Source organism: Microcebus murinus, chromosome 16, assembly GCF_040939455.1.
Source record: "Microcebus murinus isolate Inina chromosome 16, M.murinus_Inina_mat1.0, whole genome shotgun sequence".
Classification (NCBI taxonomy): Eukaryota; Metazoa; Chordata; class Mammalia; order Primates; family Cheirogaleidae; genus Microcebus; species Microcebus murinus.
The window spans coordinates 22,172,949-22,192,845 of NC_134119.1; the positions used below are offsets into that span (position 1 = coordinate 22,172,949).

The window sequence follows — 19,897 nt, forward strand, 5'->3', positions numbered from 1 at the left end:
CTATTATTATTATTTGCTAACCTGAAAGTATCTGATTTATATTCAGTTGATTCAAAGTTAACATTCATGAGACAATTAATTTTAACCAAACAATGAGCACAAGATAATTTTAAAATGAAGCCCCAATAAGCTGTTACTGGGAGGAGGGGGGAAGATCTGCTTTTTCCCCCCCTGATTTATGAGAATATTTTGTTGGAGGAAAATCAGGGTGATTTTGGTGCAGAGCATCCTCTGCTGGACAGAATCTGGCATTGCAACATTGCATCAGGTATTTAGAACTGAAGGAGGCACTTAGTCTCTGATGTTCCATCTTGTACACTAGAATCAGCTTGGGGAGGGAGTGGTGGCTTTAAAAATACCAGTGCCTGAGCCACCCTCCAGACCAGTCTAAGCCAGGTCTCTGGAGGTGGGTTCTGTGCATTTGCAGTTTTTAAAAGCTCACCAGTGGATGATAAATGCTTACTGAATATTGTTGCATTTTTACCTTCATTGAGAAAGATATGTGAGTTTCACATGTGAGAATTGCTCTGAGACTGTTTGGGAGGTACTTACATGAAGGTTTTTATTTTTATTGAGTGGAAATAAAACAAAATAATTGAGCATTATTATTTAATTCCGCTTACCTTGGGATTTTCATCCAGGATCTGCTGACGTATCTCCTTGTGTTTCTCTACGAGTTTTTCTTGCCGTTTACTTTGCGCCTCTTCTAACTATAAGAAAAGTTATAGGGAGAGTCATTTTCATCTAAATGTTCAAGTGCACGTTTTCAGAAAGTATTGAAAGCTTTTCAGACCTATGGCTTACATTTGGTTTGATATTCTGGTCAAAAACTGCCCTCGTAAGCAGAGGGGACTATTGAAGCTGGGTACTGGGAACACAGAGGTAGGGGGTGGTGCTCAGTGGATTGCACTATTATTACATTTTTGTAAATGTTTGAACATTGCCATAACATCAAATTCAAAAAAAAAAAAAAATAAGAAAGACAGCCCTGGAGGTTGCTGTCTTCTTTATCATGGATGACAACTGAAGTTTTTTTGGGGGGAAAACTCCCCTTCACACCACGTTTCTACGCTCCTGACTTTGGAAATGATTCTGCCTTTAGATGAACCCTTTTATATAATGGTTTGCAATTCAACTTGCAGAAACATTGACAATGGGGTGCCCATTTTGTGAAGCAGCTCTGCTGGGTACTAGAGATAAAGAAATACAACAAGGCAAAATGGCATTTCCTTCCAGAAGCTCACAACCCGCTCCCCAAACATTCACACATGGTTTGCAAAGGAGAGAGAGTGGTGAACCCACATACCCTCTTGATGTACTGCACCACCTCCTGGATATATGACCGGATCATTTCTGTCTTCTCCCTAAAAAAAAATGACCAAGAGATCATTATACCATCTCATCTGGAATCGAAAAACATGGGAATCTTAATCTTCTAGATGTTTACACGACTCTCAACATTCTTCTTCTTAATACCATTAGAAGGAAGAAACAATCCTCCAGCCTCTGGACAAAGGTCAGGTTCCTCCCAAGGCACAAGCTCTGTTTTCACTAAATGCCAGGAAGGTTGTCTGACAGAGTGGGAAGTGAGGATTTGGCCTTTCCCCGAGGGAAGCTCTTTGCTTACTCTTCATTCAGAAGACCCTGGATGCACCTCAAACCTTTATTGAACTGCCCTTTATTTGATAGTTCACTATAAAAACCTTATGAAAGGGATATTTTGAAAGGCTAATTACAGGAGAAACTTCAGAGGGGTCTTTGCAGTGTTAAAAACCTGTTGCTCTCATACACAGAATAAAATAATTTCCAGGTAAAATGTCAGGGAGAGGGGGTGCTTTCTACTTACTCTTCCATCTGACTTTTGTCTTTGGATTTAGCTTCTGTAATCTTCTCCTGCCTCTTTTTATCCATTTTCTTCTTTAATTCCTTCTTCTCTCTGAAGTCAAAATGGAAGTAAAAGGTGGGGGAAAAAAAGGAAAATTAAATGGGAATTCTTGTTTAATAAATTTAGATACACGTGTGGATTGTAGGGAATGAAAGCTTACTTCTCACAGATTTCTTTGAGCTTCTTTAGCTGATTGTTCTGACACTCTTCAGCAACGTCTGTCAACTTTTGAATAAGCTGGGGAAAGAAAATGCCAGATTGCTGTTTTACATGGTCACAAACAGAGCCTCCTCCCTCCCATACCCACCCCCAAACAATTGTCTCTACAGTTAGAAAATGTATGATGGTGTTTAGCAATGGTTAAAATTGTCAGACCTCTAATACTAACAATGAGGACATAATTTGAACCATGACATCTTCTAGGTTTATATGTTTTAATATGAAATTCTTCTTATTATCTCTTTTGAGTTAAACAGAATTCATAGTCTGTTGGGGCAGTTACTACAACTTGGCTCAGTGCGAAGACAACTAACAGTGTGGACCAGGTTCCAGTCTCTACTCTATGTCTTATTAAAAGTGTGATTTGGGGGGCATGGGCAATATAAGTAACCTTAACACTTGTACCCCCATAATACACTAAAATAAAAAAAATAGAAAAGAAAAAAATAAAAGAAATACAAGTGTGATTTGGGGCAAGGACCTGTATTTTCTGAACCTATGTTTTCTCAGTTGTAAATGGAATTATCACTGCCTTTATCTCTTTGAGGTACCATGAAGCTTAAAATAAAAATACAAGTTATAATCAACAGTGAGTGACAATTCTTCATTGTTGAATTGCTTCAAAGATGCCATGAGTTACCCATCTTAGGAACTGATGTTTATGTCCTGTGTGAATAACTTCTAGCTAATATAAAGAATATGAGGAATTTTCTTTTGTGCTGCCCTTGAACTCTTTTTCTTTTTCTTTTTTTTGGAGACAGGATCTTGCTCTGTTGCCCAGGCTAGAGTGCAGTGGTGTCATTACAGGTTTCTGCAAGCTCAAAGTCCTGTATTCAAGTGATCCTCCTACCTCAGCCTCCTGAGTTGTTGGGACTACAGGCATGTGCCACCATGCCCAGATAGGTTTTATTTTATTTTTTTAATTTTGTAGAGATGGGGTTTTGCTTGTTGCCCAGGTTAGTCTCAAACTCCTGGCCTCAAACGATCCTCCTGCCTTGGCTTCCCAAAGTACTGGGATTACAGAGGTGAGCCACTGTGCCCAGCCTTGCCATTGAACTTTGATTACCTCACTGTGAACACAGTTATTCATTGCCTTGCATCTATTTTCTTATCAAACCAAGCCTCCAGAGAGCATCTACTGTGTTTTCATATCCTTGGCACTCCAGACCATTCCTAACATTCAATAGATACTCAATAAATACTTGTTAATTACATGAAGGTAATTTTGCCTGCCAACTTCTTCTTTCTTTATACCACATGAGGAACAGGACATTCTGTAGTTGCTCAGGGCACTGTAGCAACTAGACTGAACCCTTCCTACCAAAGCACCAAATAGATCATGTGGACTTCTTTGAAAGGCCCCACTTCTGGTTCCTATAGATGGAGAGTGTCTTTCCCAAAAACATACAAAGCAGAGTGAATTGACTAGTCTTATGCAATTAAGTGGTAGCTTTCGTGACAAGGCAATATCACAAGAATTCAGCAAAATTTCATTGATAATTTATACATGTTGGGCACAGTTTAAAGAGTTTCATAAGTATTAATATTCACATATTTAATTCTAAGAGTTGCCCTATGAGGTCAGTGCTGTTATCTTTGTTTTACATATGGACACACTGACACACGTGGCTCAAGTTCCAGGCTCCGGGGCCATAGAGACGGTAAGTGGCAGAGCTGGGCACAAACCCAGACAAGTCAGGCTCCACAGCTCATGAGAGATTTATAATAAAGAATACACATTCATTTAAAATTAACATGAAATTTGGGGCATTCATCTGTGAAGTGGATTAAATCTGAACAAATATTAACTGGGGCTTGGGCCAGCAGAAAGCCTATTTGATCATTCAAAAGAGATTGCCTGATCATGACCATAACAATTAAGGAAATCATAAGATATTACTTTGTAGTAATGCCATTTATCAAATAGTCTAGATGTAAAATTTCAGTATGCAAAGACTCTGGCCATTTCCTCAGGGGAGTCCTATAATACAAAGCCTCCACTCTAGCAGAAAGTGTCCTCTCGCCAGCTCCCTCCCTTCCCTAGAGGGCCATTCTCCTCTTTCATGCACCCCAGGGAGCTACAGAAGGTGATCCAGAAATCCTTCACCTTGGAGGAATCCTCAGCCACTTGGAGGAACTTCTTAAAGATACAGAATCCAGGGCTTGTGGACTCCAAATGTCTAAGGGCAAAGCCTGGGAATCAGCATCCTCAAAATCTCTCCTGGGCATTTGGGTGCTTTGCACTTGGCATTGGCAGGGAGGGTTCCTTGGTGAACCCTCTGTCACTCTACAGGCCACTTTTAAGGCTCCCAGCAACTCTTTTGAATTCAATGACACTCATGCTTCTGTTTCCATGTTCTCATCTCCATCATTCACCCGACTCCAGAATATTTTCATATTTTCTCGACTATGCCAGCATCTGTTCACATTTACTGCTTCCCTTCCACCTACTGCCCTCATCCTTGGCAACATCGACATCCAGGCAGTGAAGAGACTAAATTTGAATTTAGTCCTTCTGCCCACTCAGTTCTGAATTTTTTGATTTGGTGTCAGCCCACACATAAGTGTCAGCACCACACTCCCTCCAGGTTCTCCAGAAGTTCTCTGCCCTCCCTCAGACCTGCTGCTGCACTTATTCTTACCCTTTGCAGAACTAGTTCCCTCCTCCTTTGTTTTCAGCACACATGCTGTCCAAACTATTCAGTTCAGCCACAATCCAGTGAATATTTATCAAGCACCTACTGAGACCTGGCACTGTTCTAGAGACTCTGAGCTGATGTCCTGGGTTTCCAGATCTTGCAACTCAAAGTGCGGTCCATGGACAGCAGCATTAGAAATGCAAATTCTCAGGCCCTACCTCAGATCAACTAGATCTGAATCTGCATTTCAACAAGATTCCCAGGAGATGCACATGCACATTAGAGTTTGGGAAACACTGTCTAGATGATTGAGGTAGATGGAGAGAATCTAGAAGAAACCATCTCAACTTCTCTCTTCTCTGTCTCAGAAGAACTTTAGAACTTTATCTGCATTTTCTTCATTACCCCGAACTCAGCTTCCTCATCTCTGTAACATGGATAACGTTTCTCTCTTGGGCTAGTTGTGAAAACTTCAAGGGAAAACACACATGCAATTCCTAACACACCTTGTAGTATGTGCTTAGCTTGGTTTACTTTCCCTTCCTGCCAAGAGAAAGGTTCTTGCCTTTGCCTTCCACCCTTGTCCCCCCTGCGGTAGGACCCAATACCATTTCATTTTCCCCTCTCACACTTCCTGTCTGCACTGGATAAACTCCCTCTACATAAAAACACATCTTCATGTTCCTTATGGTCCCAGAATCTTGAACTCTTGTTCCACCTTTGAACTTTCCTTCACTTCTATCCCTAAAATGGGAGAAAAATTGGTGCCTCCAAAGTTTCTGCACCCCAACCCCACATTCTTCAACGTCGCCAGCTTGCTTCTGCTCCAACCACTGGCATTCGCCTGATTTTGCTTTAAGATTATAAGAACTTTCTTGTTACTAAACCTATTGGCTATTTCTCAGGACTTAACTTTTATTATTCCAGAGATTCCTAAATTTTCCTGGTTCATAGAGCCCTTAGGATCTCGGTCATTTTTTATGGTGCCCTTAGGCTAAAATAAATAAAACAACAATTCTATTTATTAAATAATAGTTCCAAATAACTTGATATCAATAGTTCACACCATATCCAACAGATGTTGCTTTATTTCCTTCAAAAATGTAAAATATCCACTATGCCTCTGTGAGTTCTATGTGGTACCTGAGGGTGCCCTGGCACACAGTTTGGGAATAATGATTTTGTTGTCTTGGTAGGGTGCCAGTTGCCAACCACTCCCATACAAAACTCTCTTTCCTAATTTTCAGTGTCAACAGGAATTACCACAGTCACTCTGTTTTCTACTCTCTTAGGGGCTTCAGTTCAGTTCAGCATCTTCAACTACCTGTTGGCCAACTCCAGTGCAGGATGGCCTGCCACCATGTCTACGTCAACATTTCTACAAGCAAGTTTAGAATTAGTCTCTCACGGAAGACAACCATTGCATTTTCCCATTTTTATCATGTACCATCATTCAGCTCAAAAATGTGTATTACCTTTGACTTCCCTCTTGGGTATTTTCCACATTTAGTTAGTCATGGAGATTTGTTAATTTCTCCCTGTTACCACGGATCTCATGGCTTTGTGTTAACAGCACTCCAGTGCAGATTCTTATTAACTTCAGTCTAGACTAGGCAAGAATTCCTTCCCTGATCTCAGCCTCTCCTCATCCCTTCCACTAAATTCCAGATATTCTTCCTTTTTATATGTCCCAAAGACACTTAAATGACCCTCTGCCCCCAAATATGTTATGTATGTTCCAGCTCTAAGCTTCCTTTCCTGGATTAGCATTAATCATACCCAATAAACTAGGCAGTATTTCGCTCTCAGAACCATCCATGCACACACATGCTTTTATACTTTTTTTCATGTTGTTCTTCTATCTCAATGATGTTCCCACGTGAAGGGGAGACAGCACAGATATAGACCATTCCCATGATTGGGGAAAGTTACCTTGAACTGTGCTGCTCTAACTGCTTCTGATAAGGTTGTGGATACCAGCCCTTTTCTTTTCTAAACCAGCCTCCGGTGACTCTACCCTTTCATTGCCCAGATAACTCCAGGTCTTGCTCCCTGAAGTTGGCTTTTTCTATAAGATATCATTAACAGATATTTACCTTTTGTATATAAATACTTTATTATTGCTCCCCCAAAGGATGTCACCATTGCAATCTCTCTTTCTTTTTTTTGCCTCTTTTTATTTCATCATATTATGGGGGTACAAATATTGTTAAGGTTACACATATCACCTTTGCAATAACCCCCACCCCCCGCTGTGTCAGAGCTTTAAGCATGTCCATCCTTCAGGTGGTGCGCATTGCACTCATTATGTAAGTATACACCTGTCCCCTCCTCCCCTCTCCCACCTGTCCACCACCCGATAAACATTTTTTCTGTTTGTTTGTTTTGTTATGTTTTTTGGTTTTTTTTTTTTGACATTTTGGTTACATTTACATCTTTGACTCTCATTTAGACGGGTTAGAGGTAAGCCCTCCCCCTCCACGGTGCTCGCCATATCCCTAAGACGTGGGTCTCCCCCCACTTCCGAATCCCTGGTGAGCACTACCACCATTTGAGCACCATAGTTTTAATCTTTTTCTTAATAATAATTTTTCGGAATCCCAGGCTCTACACAAAATAGGTACTAAAAAATGATTGTGAATGAAATCTTATAAGTTTCAAAACTACACTGACCCCAACCTTAGTAATACCTATGGAATTTAACATCCAAGCCATGAGTTGCCTTATTGGAAATACTTTTAAAACTATACAGTTGCAGTGTTTAACAAGCTAAAGTTTGTGCCTTTAGGAACAGATGCCTTAATGTGAAATTCAGCTATGTGATTTTGCTTTTTTAAATTTTAACAGTACTTTGAATTGTTGTTTTAGGTGTATTTTTTTTAATGTGGCTTTTGCATGGAAGTAATGAATATAGTGTTCCTTAGAATTCCAAAGAATGTGTTTTAAAAGAACAACTGTGTTTAATATGACAAATATGTAAATGTCCTTCTACTATGCTCAGTCCCAACACTCTCTTACTACAGAGCCCTTTCTGTAACATTCTGCCCTTCCCAGCTATTGTTTTTCTTTTTTTTTAAGACCATCATTTTTAGTGTTATTCTGCCCATACATCATTTATTATTTTCATTTAAACTTAGTCTACTTAAGTTACAGGAGGCAGAATGATTAATAGTGTGATTTTGTTTATAGAATGCTGCTATTGTTAAACTCACATTAAACTGGAAATGGGATTATATATGTGCATATATATATGCATATACGCATATGTGCACATATATGTGCACATATATATGCACACACATCTCTCTCTCTCGATATATATGTATATATACATACACACACACACACACACACACACACACACACACACACACACACTTATCTCTTCCCTACTCTACAAAGAGAGGGCTTGAGGGTCGCTTGTGGTTTTCTCTACTCAGTACTACTGCTCTGGGATGAACTTCGAGTGCTTTCTTGAGAACTGACTCTACTGCCGATTCCTGGTGGGAGCTGTTGCATTCTTTAACTCCCATCCTTTGGCCAAGGTAATTGGTCCAGGAAAGGCTTTGATCCAAGTTGGGTTAGTTATGCTCTGACTTCTGGTTGTAAGCTTGACCAATCATTTGGTTAAATTTCTGGTTGCAAGCTTAACCAAAAACATATGCAAACTTCCCCAATCATCTTGGGGAAAACCTTGTGAGGTTCGGGAAAAACTTATTTCTTACATGTCAATGGAAAAAGAAAACTCAGAAGGGGTTGGTGCCTCTACGTCCTGACAAGGGGAAGTCTGTTTGCTGTTTTGGGAAGAATAATACTAATATGCAGCAAAAAGCAGAAGCAGGGGTGGTGTTGGACAGTCAATCCTTTCTTATGTGATCTGTCTTTTTTCTAGTATACACTCTTTTTGCCTAAATTCAACATGTGATTCTGTTGCTTGCAGTCAAGAGAATCCTGACCAAAAAAAAATAGAAATGAAAAATTTCTCTGCTTACTCCCCAAATAAGATGGAGAAACCTCTTGAGTTTTGGGTTCTGAATTTTTATTGCATCAGATATGAAAACAGGACCCAGAAGAGTGATTTTTTATACAGTAATCGAAGTACCTTTTGAATAACCTAAGGGCAAAGCATACTAACTTTTGGTGTATTTATTAGCAGGCAGGCTCTACTCAAAGAACCATTCAATAATTTATCAGTCACAAAACTCACTGAAAGTAAACTGTCTATTAAAAGTAGAAAAGAAGTGAAAATTAATTTAGAATTCTTAGGAAATAAACCAAGAGGGTACGTGGCAAACTGAAATGCAGCAAACATTTAATTTTAACTTTTAATATGATTTTTCTGCCCCAAAGGAATAGACGCATCTCAATTACTTTGTTTACCACTCATGACAACACTTTGAGTTAAATGTTCCAAACCTTTTAAGGAGTTAAAAGACAAGCCCTAGGGAACATAATTTCATGCTTATTCTCAACTCCATGCTAAATTTCACTTAGTTTGGTCATTTGATGGCGAGAAAATGGTTTCCATGGGAGAGAATAATTCCTTGACTCTAACTCAAAAGGGATGAAAAAAAATATGTGGACAGAAATTGGTATATTTGGAGTCTCTTCTAGGAAAGATAATTTTGGAAAATGGGCACAAAGCCAAGTATGGAGTGTTCACACTTCAGGCATAGCACGTTTTCCTTCTTCTTCCACTAACATCTAGAGAAGATATCTCCTTCTTCTCTGCTAGTCAAAGCATCCACTCTTTTTCATTGTACATCATTTGTTTTTCTTCTACAAAGAACTGACTTATGATGCATCTATACTGAGTAATGATCTACAGAGACATTACTGACTACTAAAATATAAGGTAGGTATTGACACCGGGATGTGTACTGGCCATTCAAATTGAGAAATATTCATTCATTCACTGAGTATTTACTGAGCAACTACAATGTTCTGCTAGTATTGATGGCCCAACTGTGAGCACAGAGGGCCCTGTTCATTTGGAGAGGATAATCTTCATTTGCTCCCTTTTCTTTTCAGAAGGAAGAGAAAGTCTCAACAAAAGGGCAACCATCTTGATCATTCCATGAGATATTCTTTCATGCCTATGAAATTATTATTTTTTAAAATTTCCATAGCTAAATAGAAATTACAGTTGCTTATTTGAATCTAAATATTTAAGTGATCTTTGTAATTTTTTCCTTGCTGGACAAAGAAATAAATAAAAGTCTGGACCACATTGCTATTCAATGTAAATAAGTTCATCTAATGAACCCATAACATTTAAAATTATTTTTCTTTCAAGTTATGCTAAAGTAAAATGCCAGCCTTTTAGCTTTCTGGGAGATGTACATGGGTCAATGTAATATACTTCCTTGAATGATATTTCTGATATTCTTTTATGAAGCTATCAACTGGAAATATTTAAAAACTCTTGGAAAATTAAGAAATTTGATAAAGAGAGCCATAGCTTAGGTATTTCATCAGCCTAGGTGATGCCTGGGTTGTGCCATCTCAATTATTTGGGTCTTGTTTCCTCATTGGTAAAGTATAGAACTAAATTATCTCAAAAGTTTCTTTGATAAATTATAAAATTATGGTTACAAGTGTGTTTTTAGAATTCAACAACGGTCTAAAAATATTCCGAAAATAATAAAAAGTAGAGATTTATGGTCATGAAATATTTATTTTTGTGACAAAAGAAGTTTCACTTAAAATGGTCCATAGCTTCAAGTAAGAATTTATAATAGACCAAGGAATTAGTCCTTTGTAATTATAAATGCTAATGAAGAGTTATTGAAAAGTAGTGTGGAATCACCAACAATACAATTTTGGAATTCTTAATTAAAATAAAAGAGAATAAAAAAACATTTGCATCTGATTAAATTACATGAGATTATTATATCTAGATATAATTAGATTGTTATATCTAATTACTATATCTAATTATATCTAATTATTATATCTAATACCAGTAAAAAAACAATCAAACCACTAAAATTTTAGGATAAGGCATCATAATTCTAAGATGTCAAGGCCACTTAATTTAGAATAAATAAAATAAATATTATCCCTCAGATGTGGGAAGGAAGCAATAATGTAGCAAATTAATGTTTTTGAATACTTAGCAAAGGAGACCCGACTAAAAGAGACAAAATTTGTCTTGTGGTTTTTAACTAATCTGGGGCAATAACTCATGAGCTCTACACAGTTTGGAAGCCAGGCCTAGAAGAGCTGCCCATGAAGATAAACACCAGAGCACATCAGCTACTTTTTTTCTTAATGCAAAATATATCATTTCAGCACACCTCACTTGCCAGATGGAATGCATAAGTCCTATAATTCCAGAGGGCACAAACTAAATGATCAGATTTAAGGATTCTATTTTGGAATGTTCCTTATGGCAGGACTCTTCTGTTCCCTAAGTTTCCTTAAGTCTACAAAAGTCAAAGCTATTCTTTGCTTTACGTTTAGGTATGGTTCTGTTGACTGGCTTTTCTTCCTTAATCTTTCCTAAATAGTCAACAATTGGCACCATAAAATATATTATGACATATATCATGTACACAGGAAGGGAGAAAAACCAAAGTTGAGAAGTCTTTTGCTTTAAACTAAAACCTCTAATTATTATTTTAATATGTCTGAGTTGGATCATGTCTACATTCTATAATTTCAGGGAAATGAGCATGACAGTCAGAGGGAGACTTTATAAGTGTACTTATACAACTTTTTGTTTTAGAAGTGATAATACAGATAAAGAGGTGAAATAATTTAGCTAATTTACATAACTAAAAATGTTAAGTCAGGTCTCCTCACTTTAAATTATGTGCAAATTGTCCTTTGGTAAAGAATGATGACTATATATATTCTAGGTACCGTGCTAAGTTTTCGTGAATTATTTTGTTGAATCTCACATCCAAATTATGAGGGCTGTGCATAGATTTTTTACAAAAATGGCTTTAATTCTCTCTCTGTATCCATACTCTTTGTATTGCGACTTGCAGCTGCTCTAAATGAGAGATAAAGTCTATTTCCCTAGCCCTTAACTCTGTGTGAATCTTACGACTCGCTTTGGCTAACAGAATGATAAGGAAGTTGCAGGACTTCTCAAGAGACCTTGCACAGTTCCATTTGCTCTAGTTGGAATCCTTTCCAACTTCCCCTTGAAGAAGCCCAGACCAGCCTGCTTGATGGGGAGACACAGTAGGTCAGTCACCTGCATTGACCCAGCTATAGTCAGCTGACCTCCAGGAGCAGAGCTCCTAAGTGACTGGCAGCTGAACCGAAGATGCATGAGTGAGCCCAGTCAAGACTAGACAAACCATCTAGTTGAGTCAAGTCCAAATTGCCGATACACAGAATCATGAGCTAAATTTATGGTTGTTGTTTTAAGCCAATACATTTTGGGGTGTTTGTATGTAACCAAACTAACTGATAAAAATGGGCATACTATTAATAGTTATTAATATGCTCACAACCTGTGCTCTTAACCACTTCAAACCCCTAAGGGCAGGAACAATGATTAGGTCTCATCCATACCGAATATCTCTACTGGTACATAGAACACAACAAGTCTTCAAAACCTTTTGGTGAATGATTATATAAGCATACTTAATACTGTCTAATTTTCTCAACCTCCTAATAATAATAAATGAAAAGTACAACATGAATTCTGTGGGTCAAAATGAGAGGAGAATATAGAAAATAGGGAATGGATGTGAACAGGCAAAAAGGAACACAAATGGCCAGTACACATAGAGAAATATGCTCATCCTAGCTTATAATTAAAGTCATGGGATTTAAGATCAATATTTCTAACCATTTTCTCTGGCAGAAATTATTAAAAAAAAAAATAGATAAAACCCCACAGTGGAAAGAGTGTGGATGTCAGACACTGTTGGTGGTAGCACATCTTGGCATAACCTCTGTGGAGGGCAATTTGTCAGCAATTCTTGAACAATGTTCTCCACAGCATTATTGTAATAGCGTCGACAGTAAAAGAAACTGAAAACATCATGCATCAACAGGGAATGGGATAAATAAATTAAGCTACATTTGTACAATGAAATAATATGAAGCCATTAAAAAGCCACTAATAACCTTTTGTGAAAAACTGTCCATGACATAATGATAAGTGAAAAAAGAAAATTTAAGGTAGTAAATAGGACTAGGCATGATGGCTCACACATATAATCCAAGCACTGGGAGGCTGAGGCGGGAGGACTGCTAGAGGTCAGGAGTTCAAGACCAGCCTGAGAAAGAGAGAGACCCCATCTCTACAAAATATAGAAAAATTAAATAGGCATGGTGGTGCATGCCTGTAGTCCTAGCTACTTGGGAAGCTGAGGCAGGAGGATCCCTTGATTCCAGGAGTTTGAGGTTGCTGTGAGCTGTGACAACACCACTGCACTTTAGCCCAGGTGATGGAGTGAGACTTTGTCTCAAAAAAAAAAAAAAAAAAAAGACAGTTTATAGATTTGGATCTTATTTGTATATATGTGTATGTATATGTATGTATGAACATGTTGTGTGTGTATAACCAACTCCATTACAGTAATAATCAGGAAAATTGACAAAAACACCTTCCATTTTGTCAATGATTTCATTCCTTATTTCACTACTAAAATCTTTCTTACTTGCCATTTTCTGTTTAGTGGAAAATGCATGTGTCTCAAAGATTTCACGGAAAAAAAAAAAAGAAAACACAAAATTTTGGGGAAAGCTAACTCATTTGCTTCTTGAGAAAAATGATCCTATGTTAAAGTCAGAATATTGGAGGAAGACAGATAACGTTACGGCCACCAACAGTAGAGATACTTTCTGACACTGTAACTAGATACTTTCTGACTCTGCAAGAAGTGCATACCCTTCAGCAGGGCGACCACAGAGGGGAGGAAATTCAAGCTTGGCTCCCAAACAGTTGGAATAGCACATGGCACTGACAGAAGTCATCCAGAAGAAGATGATGAGTTCCCTCAAGCTGTGGCAGGATATCAAAAACTGTAACAGACATTTATATTTGAAGTATGTATAGATTTCCTAGTCAATTAATGTAGGGCACAAAAAAAGACTTTCAGTAAAAACAATGTTTTACATCCATTGTCTTGTCACCCTACCTTATAATTCAATGAGATGAGAATTACTCATCTCCATTGGACAGATGAGAAAACTGAAGTTCAGAGTGGTCACACAGTTACTCAGTGAAGGGAGCAGAGGCTCAAAATGAGGACATTTGATCCAAGCTCCCCAAACACCCCCATCCTGATGGGCCAGTCCATTTATAGCAGATCAATATCCATCCAGAGCTTTTGGTCTGAAATGCAACTTTCAATGCCCTGGGACTGAACTCAGGTTGACGGGTACTAGTGTTGGTTTGGATCCCAAAGTGATTGCTGGTGGGACAGACAGGAGGGTGTGTTAAGAAGAACGTGAGCCATTAAGGTCAATGTGAAGGAAGGTAGAAATAGATGCAGACTTCAAACATGAGGAAGAAGAGAAAAGGTAGGAAGCAAAGCAAAAGCAAGGCTCTGCAGAGGATAAAGCGTATGGTGACTCAGAGGACATGAGCAAATCTCTTCGTGAAGCCACTAAAAGGAGCAAGAAGGAAGAAGACAAAATGGTGGGATAAGCACTCCTGTGACTGAGAAGCAAACCTGTGAACACCACCATTAAACCCCTTCTTGCTCGGCCATGGGTATCCAGTCTTGATGCAGTGCCAGGGCTCAGCAAACCCTCAGGTGGACCCTTAAGAATTTCTACCACTTACCAAAGTCACTTCTAAAATTAAAGCCTAATCCTAATGGTACAGATAAAACACAGGGTCAACCTATGGCAGCTGATGAACAATAGATAAACAAGTTAGAACAGACTCCTCAATCCTGCAGTTCCTCCCTGGAGCAGGGATACTCAACTGGAGTCCACAAACACCCAGGCTACTCATGGAGAGATTTCAGGGGGTGCAAGAACACCATGGATGGGGGAACTACCAGTTTATTTTCATTCATTTCTAACTTAAGTAATAATCTTCTGTTATAAGTATAGGCAGGGAACCATGGGAGCAATTTCCACTGGAACAATGACTTTGTCACCAATAGATATCCATCCAGCTTGATGATCAACCTCTGAAGAGTACACTGTATTTCCCATTTCAACCCAAAGGATTTTTAGACTAATCAATTTATAGAGTTAGGTAAATTATTCCCACATCTGTGCTTTCATGTCAACTTGCTGATGCCTTCATTATTTCATTTATCACACACTATTAGAACTGTTTATTATACACACTCCCTGAGTGTGTGTGATGACCATGTTTTATTCATTTTTAATTCCAGTGTTCATGAGAATGTTGTGCAAATATTAAGTTTCCAATAAACATTGGACAGGGGTCCAATTGATGCCGTGGGTTCTCTCTCCAACCTTGAACTGCGGGTGTGGATTTGAAATGTATGATCCTTAACCAAAGCACGTTGGTATTTAATCCCCAAAGCAATTTTGGGAGATGAAATATCTTCTGCTTAATTTTCCTCATCAACCAAATACTCCTTTTAACCTGGGGCTTACTCATTTTTTAATTACACTTCTGTTTGTCTAATTTAGCCTGGGAGGCCTGTTCCTCATTCAGAACTGCCACCAAAGACAGAACTAACTCTTCTGGGTGCCTTTCAGTCAAAAGATTTCCTGGCAGAACAATTTCTGGTTATTACAAACAGAGCTGATGGGAAGCTCTGGTACACGTGTCACAGCAAAAAGCACGCAGCATAAATTGTAAATGCCCCAAATGGATATAAAATAAACTTTGTATGGTTCTAAATCAAAGGTGTTTGGGCAGTAGCCTTCTTAATAAAGTCCTGTACAGGCACTGGGGCTTTACCTGAAACCCAAATCCACAGACACAGTGGTAAAGGGGTGAACACTTTAAGGAGGTTGCTCACATTTGGTCCGAAAGGGCCAGGCTGGCTTGGACGTGTGCTTATGTTTTTTCTGAAAACTCTTCTAAACTTTTACAACATACACTCACACTCCTTCTTAGGGAGGAATTAGAAGGGCATATGGTGGAGTTGCCACCTCCAGTAGGATTTTCCCCCTTCCCCAGCTCCTCAACTGGGATGTTCCCACCTACAAGCTTAGCTGGGTTTTCCTTCCTCCAGGAGAAAAGCTACTGAACTGCTTTCCACACTTTCATCCATCGGATTTCATATGGAGCCTCTTGCTTGGGTATTGTTCCTAGGATGCTGAGATTTTGCAGCTCTTTCTTATGATGTCTGTACCTATTTCTTCAGCTCAAATCTCTTTCTTTCCAAGAGGCCTTCCTGGCATCTCTGGGCTTCTGTTTTCATCCGTCCTCTGAATTGTTTCAGGAATCTCCCGTGAGTAGTGGGTTTCCTTATTATTCTGCTACGTCTCTTCTGAATTGCCACGTCTCTTTCCTTGGGGAATGTGGTCTTGTTTAGGAGTTGGGGCCCTGGGGAAACTCCAGATGATTATGGCTGGGATGTCTAGACTTCTAAGTAATATTCACCCTGTTAGTCAAGCTTGCATCATCTGTTGGAGATCCCAGGACTTCTTTGCCCCTTGAGCCACCGCTGGTCTGAATCGTGCTTTAGGAATGCCCTTTTCTGGGGCACACTTCTGGGCAACATATCTCCAGAGTGGTCCTCATGGAAAGTTTTTACAGATCATGTCAGTCCTCTGCTCAGAACCTTCCAACAGCTCCCACCTCACTCCCAGTGAAACCAAGAGGCTTTACAGAGGCCTGAAAACCCTAAAAGATGTGTCTCCCACCCGAAAAGTTCCATCTCTCTGACCTGATACAGTATAATCCTCTCTAGACAGAGCTTCCCCGGCTGTTCCTCCAACACCTAGGCCTATTCTCAGCCCAGAGTCTTTGCATGTCAATCCTTCTGCCCAGAAAAATCTTCCTCCATATGTTTGCACAAGTCAGTTCTTCATCTTCTAACTCAGATGTTGCCTTCTCAGAAAGTCCTTCCTTGCCTATTCTATTTAAAATTGCCAAGCAAGTTCAGCCTCCTTCCCCCAAATCCCTACTCCCTATTTCCTCATTCCAGTGTTATTTTTCTTTTAAGCTCTCATTACTAGCTAACATACTACCTATTTTACCAACTTATTGTATTTATGGTCTGATTCCCCCTTCTAGAAAGTAAGCTCCCTAAAGACTAGGGAGAAAAAAGTCATTTTTATCTACCACTGTTTAAAAATATTTACTGAGCATGTGTCTAATAAGTATTTGTTGAATAAATAAATGAATGAGGGTTTCTTTTTGAGGTGATGAAAATGTTCTGAAATTGAGTATGGTGATGATTATACATCTCTGTGAATAGGCTAAAAAATTGAACTGTACATTTTAAATGAATGAATTATATGGTATGTGAAAAAAGCTGTTGAAAAGAGAAAGAGGCATAGTACCCCAGTTGTCATAATTAAGGAGGTCACTGTTGGTGCTCTGCATGGGTAGGACATGCAGAACAATCGCCTTCCTTCTCATGGCACTGGCTTGAAATCAAAATTTGCAGAGGCATCTACACAGCGGTGATAAAGCCGGGGCTCTAGAGTCCGAGGGCCAAGGTTCAAATCCGAGAGGCACCACTTCCTAGTTGTGGAACCTTGGGAAAGCCACCAACTTTCTCTATAAATTCCTATACCTGCAAAATGGGCCTGACAATAGCACTAGACTCCATTGGTCGTTGAGAGGATTAGGCTTAGCCCAGTGTATGGCTCCATGGTGAGTGTTCAATACACAGTTGGTATTTTAATTATTATTATTATTATATCCTGGAGTACTAGGGGGTGGGTTATTAGAGAAAGTCACAAGGCAGTGGTTATAGCTGGGTCTCAAAGCCATTGTGACCCATTAAAATTTATTTTCACTACCAAGGCAACCCTTCCTTACACCCAACCCATGCCTAACTGTTTTTCTACTGCTTCAATCTTATGTCAGTCGTTCATAAACAAAGTAATCCAAATCATGTGGAGCTTATTAAAAACAAATCCTGAGCCTCACATTGAGGTGCTGGGCAGTGGTTCTCCAAGTGTGCTCCTGGGATCAGAAGCATTATTAACACCAGCTCTACAAGACACCTGTTGGAAATTTAGGGAAGAGCCTACCCATCCATAGTTCAACAAACTCTCCAGGTGATTCTGATGCATGCTCAAGTTGAGAAGAACTTAACCAGGGAGAATCTGATTTTTGATAAGTAATTCATGTGATTTTGATCGACATTGCATATTGTCATTGAAGAACCAGTGCTAGAACAACAGCATCACTGAATCACCCATCACAGAGTGATGGCTACATCATCTACAGATTTCCAGCCCCACAAGCAGAAACAGTCTCAGAATTCTCTTATTTGCACAGACCTCAGCAAAGACATAGACAGGGCATACAAATACCTTTTAGAATCCACCACTTTAATTTCTATCAAGCTTACTCACTTATTTTGTTTTGGCCTAAGCTTGTTTTCAACACTACTTTATTGCTAAATTCATTTAATCTATCAGTTACCAAATATTTATTGTGCCACTACTATGTGTCAGGCATCAAAGACAATGCAGAGAATGTCACAATTCATGAGAAAACATCTTGGAGGAAAAAACTGATCATTAATGGAAAGTATGGCATTTCCTTTTATAGGGAGCCTCAGGAACATTCCATCCTGGCCATTTAGATTTCGACTTTTCTAACTACAAGTGAGTGGACTGCATAATTTTTTTCAGTTCTTGCAAAGCCCAGTAATACCAAAACAAAAAAGTGAAAATTTAGTTGTAACAATTCTTAATTTACTTAAACACAGATAAATGTCTTCCTCTTCCTTGTGAGATTTCAAAGATTCCCTAAAATGATTATAACCCCCAAATAAGTTAATAAAAATAAAAAAAAAACAACATAGCCTCATTGTAGAAAGAGAGAGGAGTTTGGTAAAGATGCTAGAACAGCGGGGCTTATAAAATATCAGTGTGGTGGACACTGTGTGGCCGGGACAATCTCAAAGTTGGTGCCAGTCACACCTGCTCTTATCTCTTTTAAGTTATCCAAGAGTATCAACATTTCTATAGGAAAGAGGGTTTGAGTGGTACAAACATAAATCATGTTTCTTGGGCTTACCAGTTTAATATGTTCCCGCTTCTGGTATTTTTCACTATAATACTGTTCTTGACGAAGATTAAGCAGCTGCTGCTGTTGTTTGTCCTTCAGGTCTATTAGCTTTTGGGTCATTTCCGCATCCAAAGCTGCAAGGTCTTGTTCAATCGTTGATGAGCCATGGTCAGGGCTACTGGGCTCTGATCTGCAAAGACACAGAGCTTGACTCACAAAACATGCAGGTGATAGCAAGGTAGAAGGAAGATTACTCACTGTAGTTCTGCCTAGAGAGAATACTGTGTTTGGAAATATTTTGATAAGCCACTTGGAGAGAAGGGTGAGATCTGAAAGACAAGCTTAGCAACGGGGGTCTCCAATCACAGAGAGCGAATGAAATTTTTGCTGCTCTAGAGAGAGGCAGGGGCAAAAAGACAAGCCAGGAAGCTAGGGGGGTCCTCATCATGGTGGTGAGAATGAAACTCCCCTTTGGGAAAACGATGTCTAATAAAAAAATTAAAGGTTTTTATCTTTTTATTATTTTTAAATGTGGCCTGCATAATGTCATCGCCAGCTACATTTCCCTTATGAAAACTCTTAGCCCAAGGATTCTGCATTGAGTGGATTCTGTCAGGAGAAATTGAAGATGTGCTACATTTTTGCATCCGGAGCGATGTGGATTAAAAACAGAGAGCACATGTAGATGCCACGTGCCGATAACCCTCCCACCTGACATCTGAGTTCTAGTTCCTTAAGACCTTTAATAGCAAAGACACATAATGAAAATAAGGCTCTGTGGGGGCTGTACCAACTTCATCGACATCTTTAACCAAATGGCACTTTCCTCAAAAAGCTTAACAAGGAAAAAGAGATGGCATTAGTCCATTTTAAAATATTTAGAGTGTTTCCTCTGAGCAGAATGGCTTTCTCTGCATTTTTCAGATATTTAGAAGGTCAGAAGTGATGTTGAAATAAATTAAAGCAGGTCTCACTAACTTTTGGTGTGATTCCGTCAAATTTTGTATTATCACCTATAGGAAACAACAGAAAGGGAGACAGACTACTGGGAAC

General features: G+C 39.0%; 1 protein-coding gene across 2 annotated transcripts in view; it reads right to left on the bottom strand.

The window, feature by feature from the left end:
• The window catches only part of PLCB1 (phospholipase C beta 1), a 669,260-nt gene that overhangs the window by 86,556 nt on the left and 562,807 nt on the right, over nt 1–19,897 (bottom strand). For both annotated transcript variants that reach the window (XM_020281914.2, XM_076010933.1), the window contains exons 27-31: nt 18,854–19,034; nt 2,046–2,122; nt 1,847–1,936; nt 1,307–1,364; nt 624–710 (exon numbers count right to left, since the gene is read on the bottom strand). In XM_020281914.2, the coding sequence (XP_020137503.1) occupies nt 624–710; nt 1,307–1,364; nt 1,847–1,936; nt 2,046–2,122; nt 18,854–19,034 (493 nt within the window). The remainder of the gene's footprint in view (nt 1–623; nt 711–1,306; nt 1,365–1,846; nt 1,937–2,045; nt 2,123–18,853; nt 19,035–19,897) is intronic.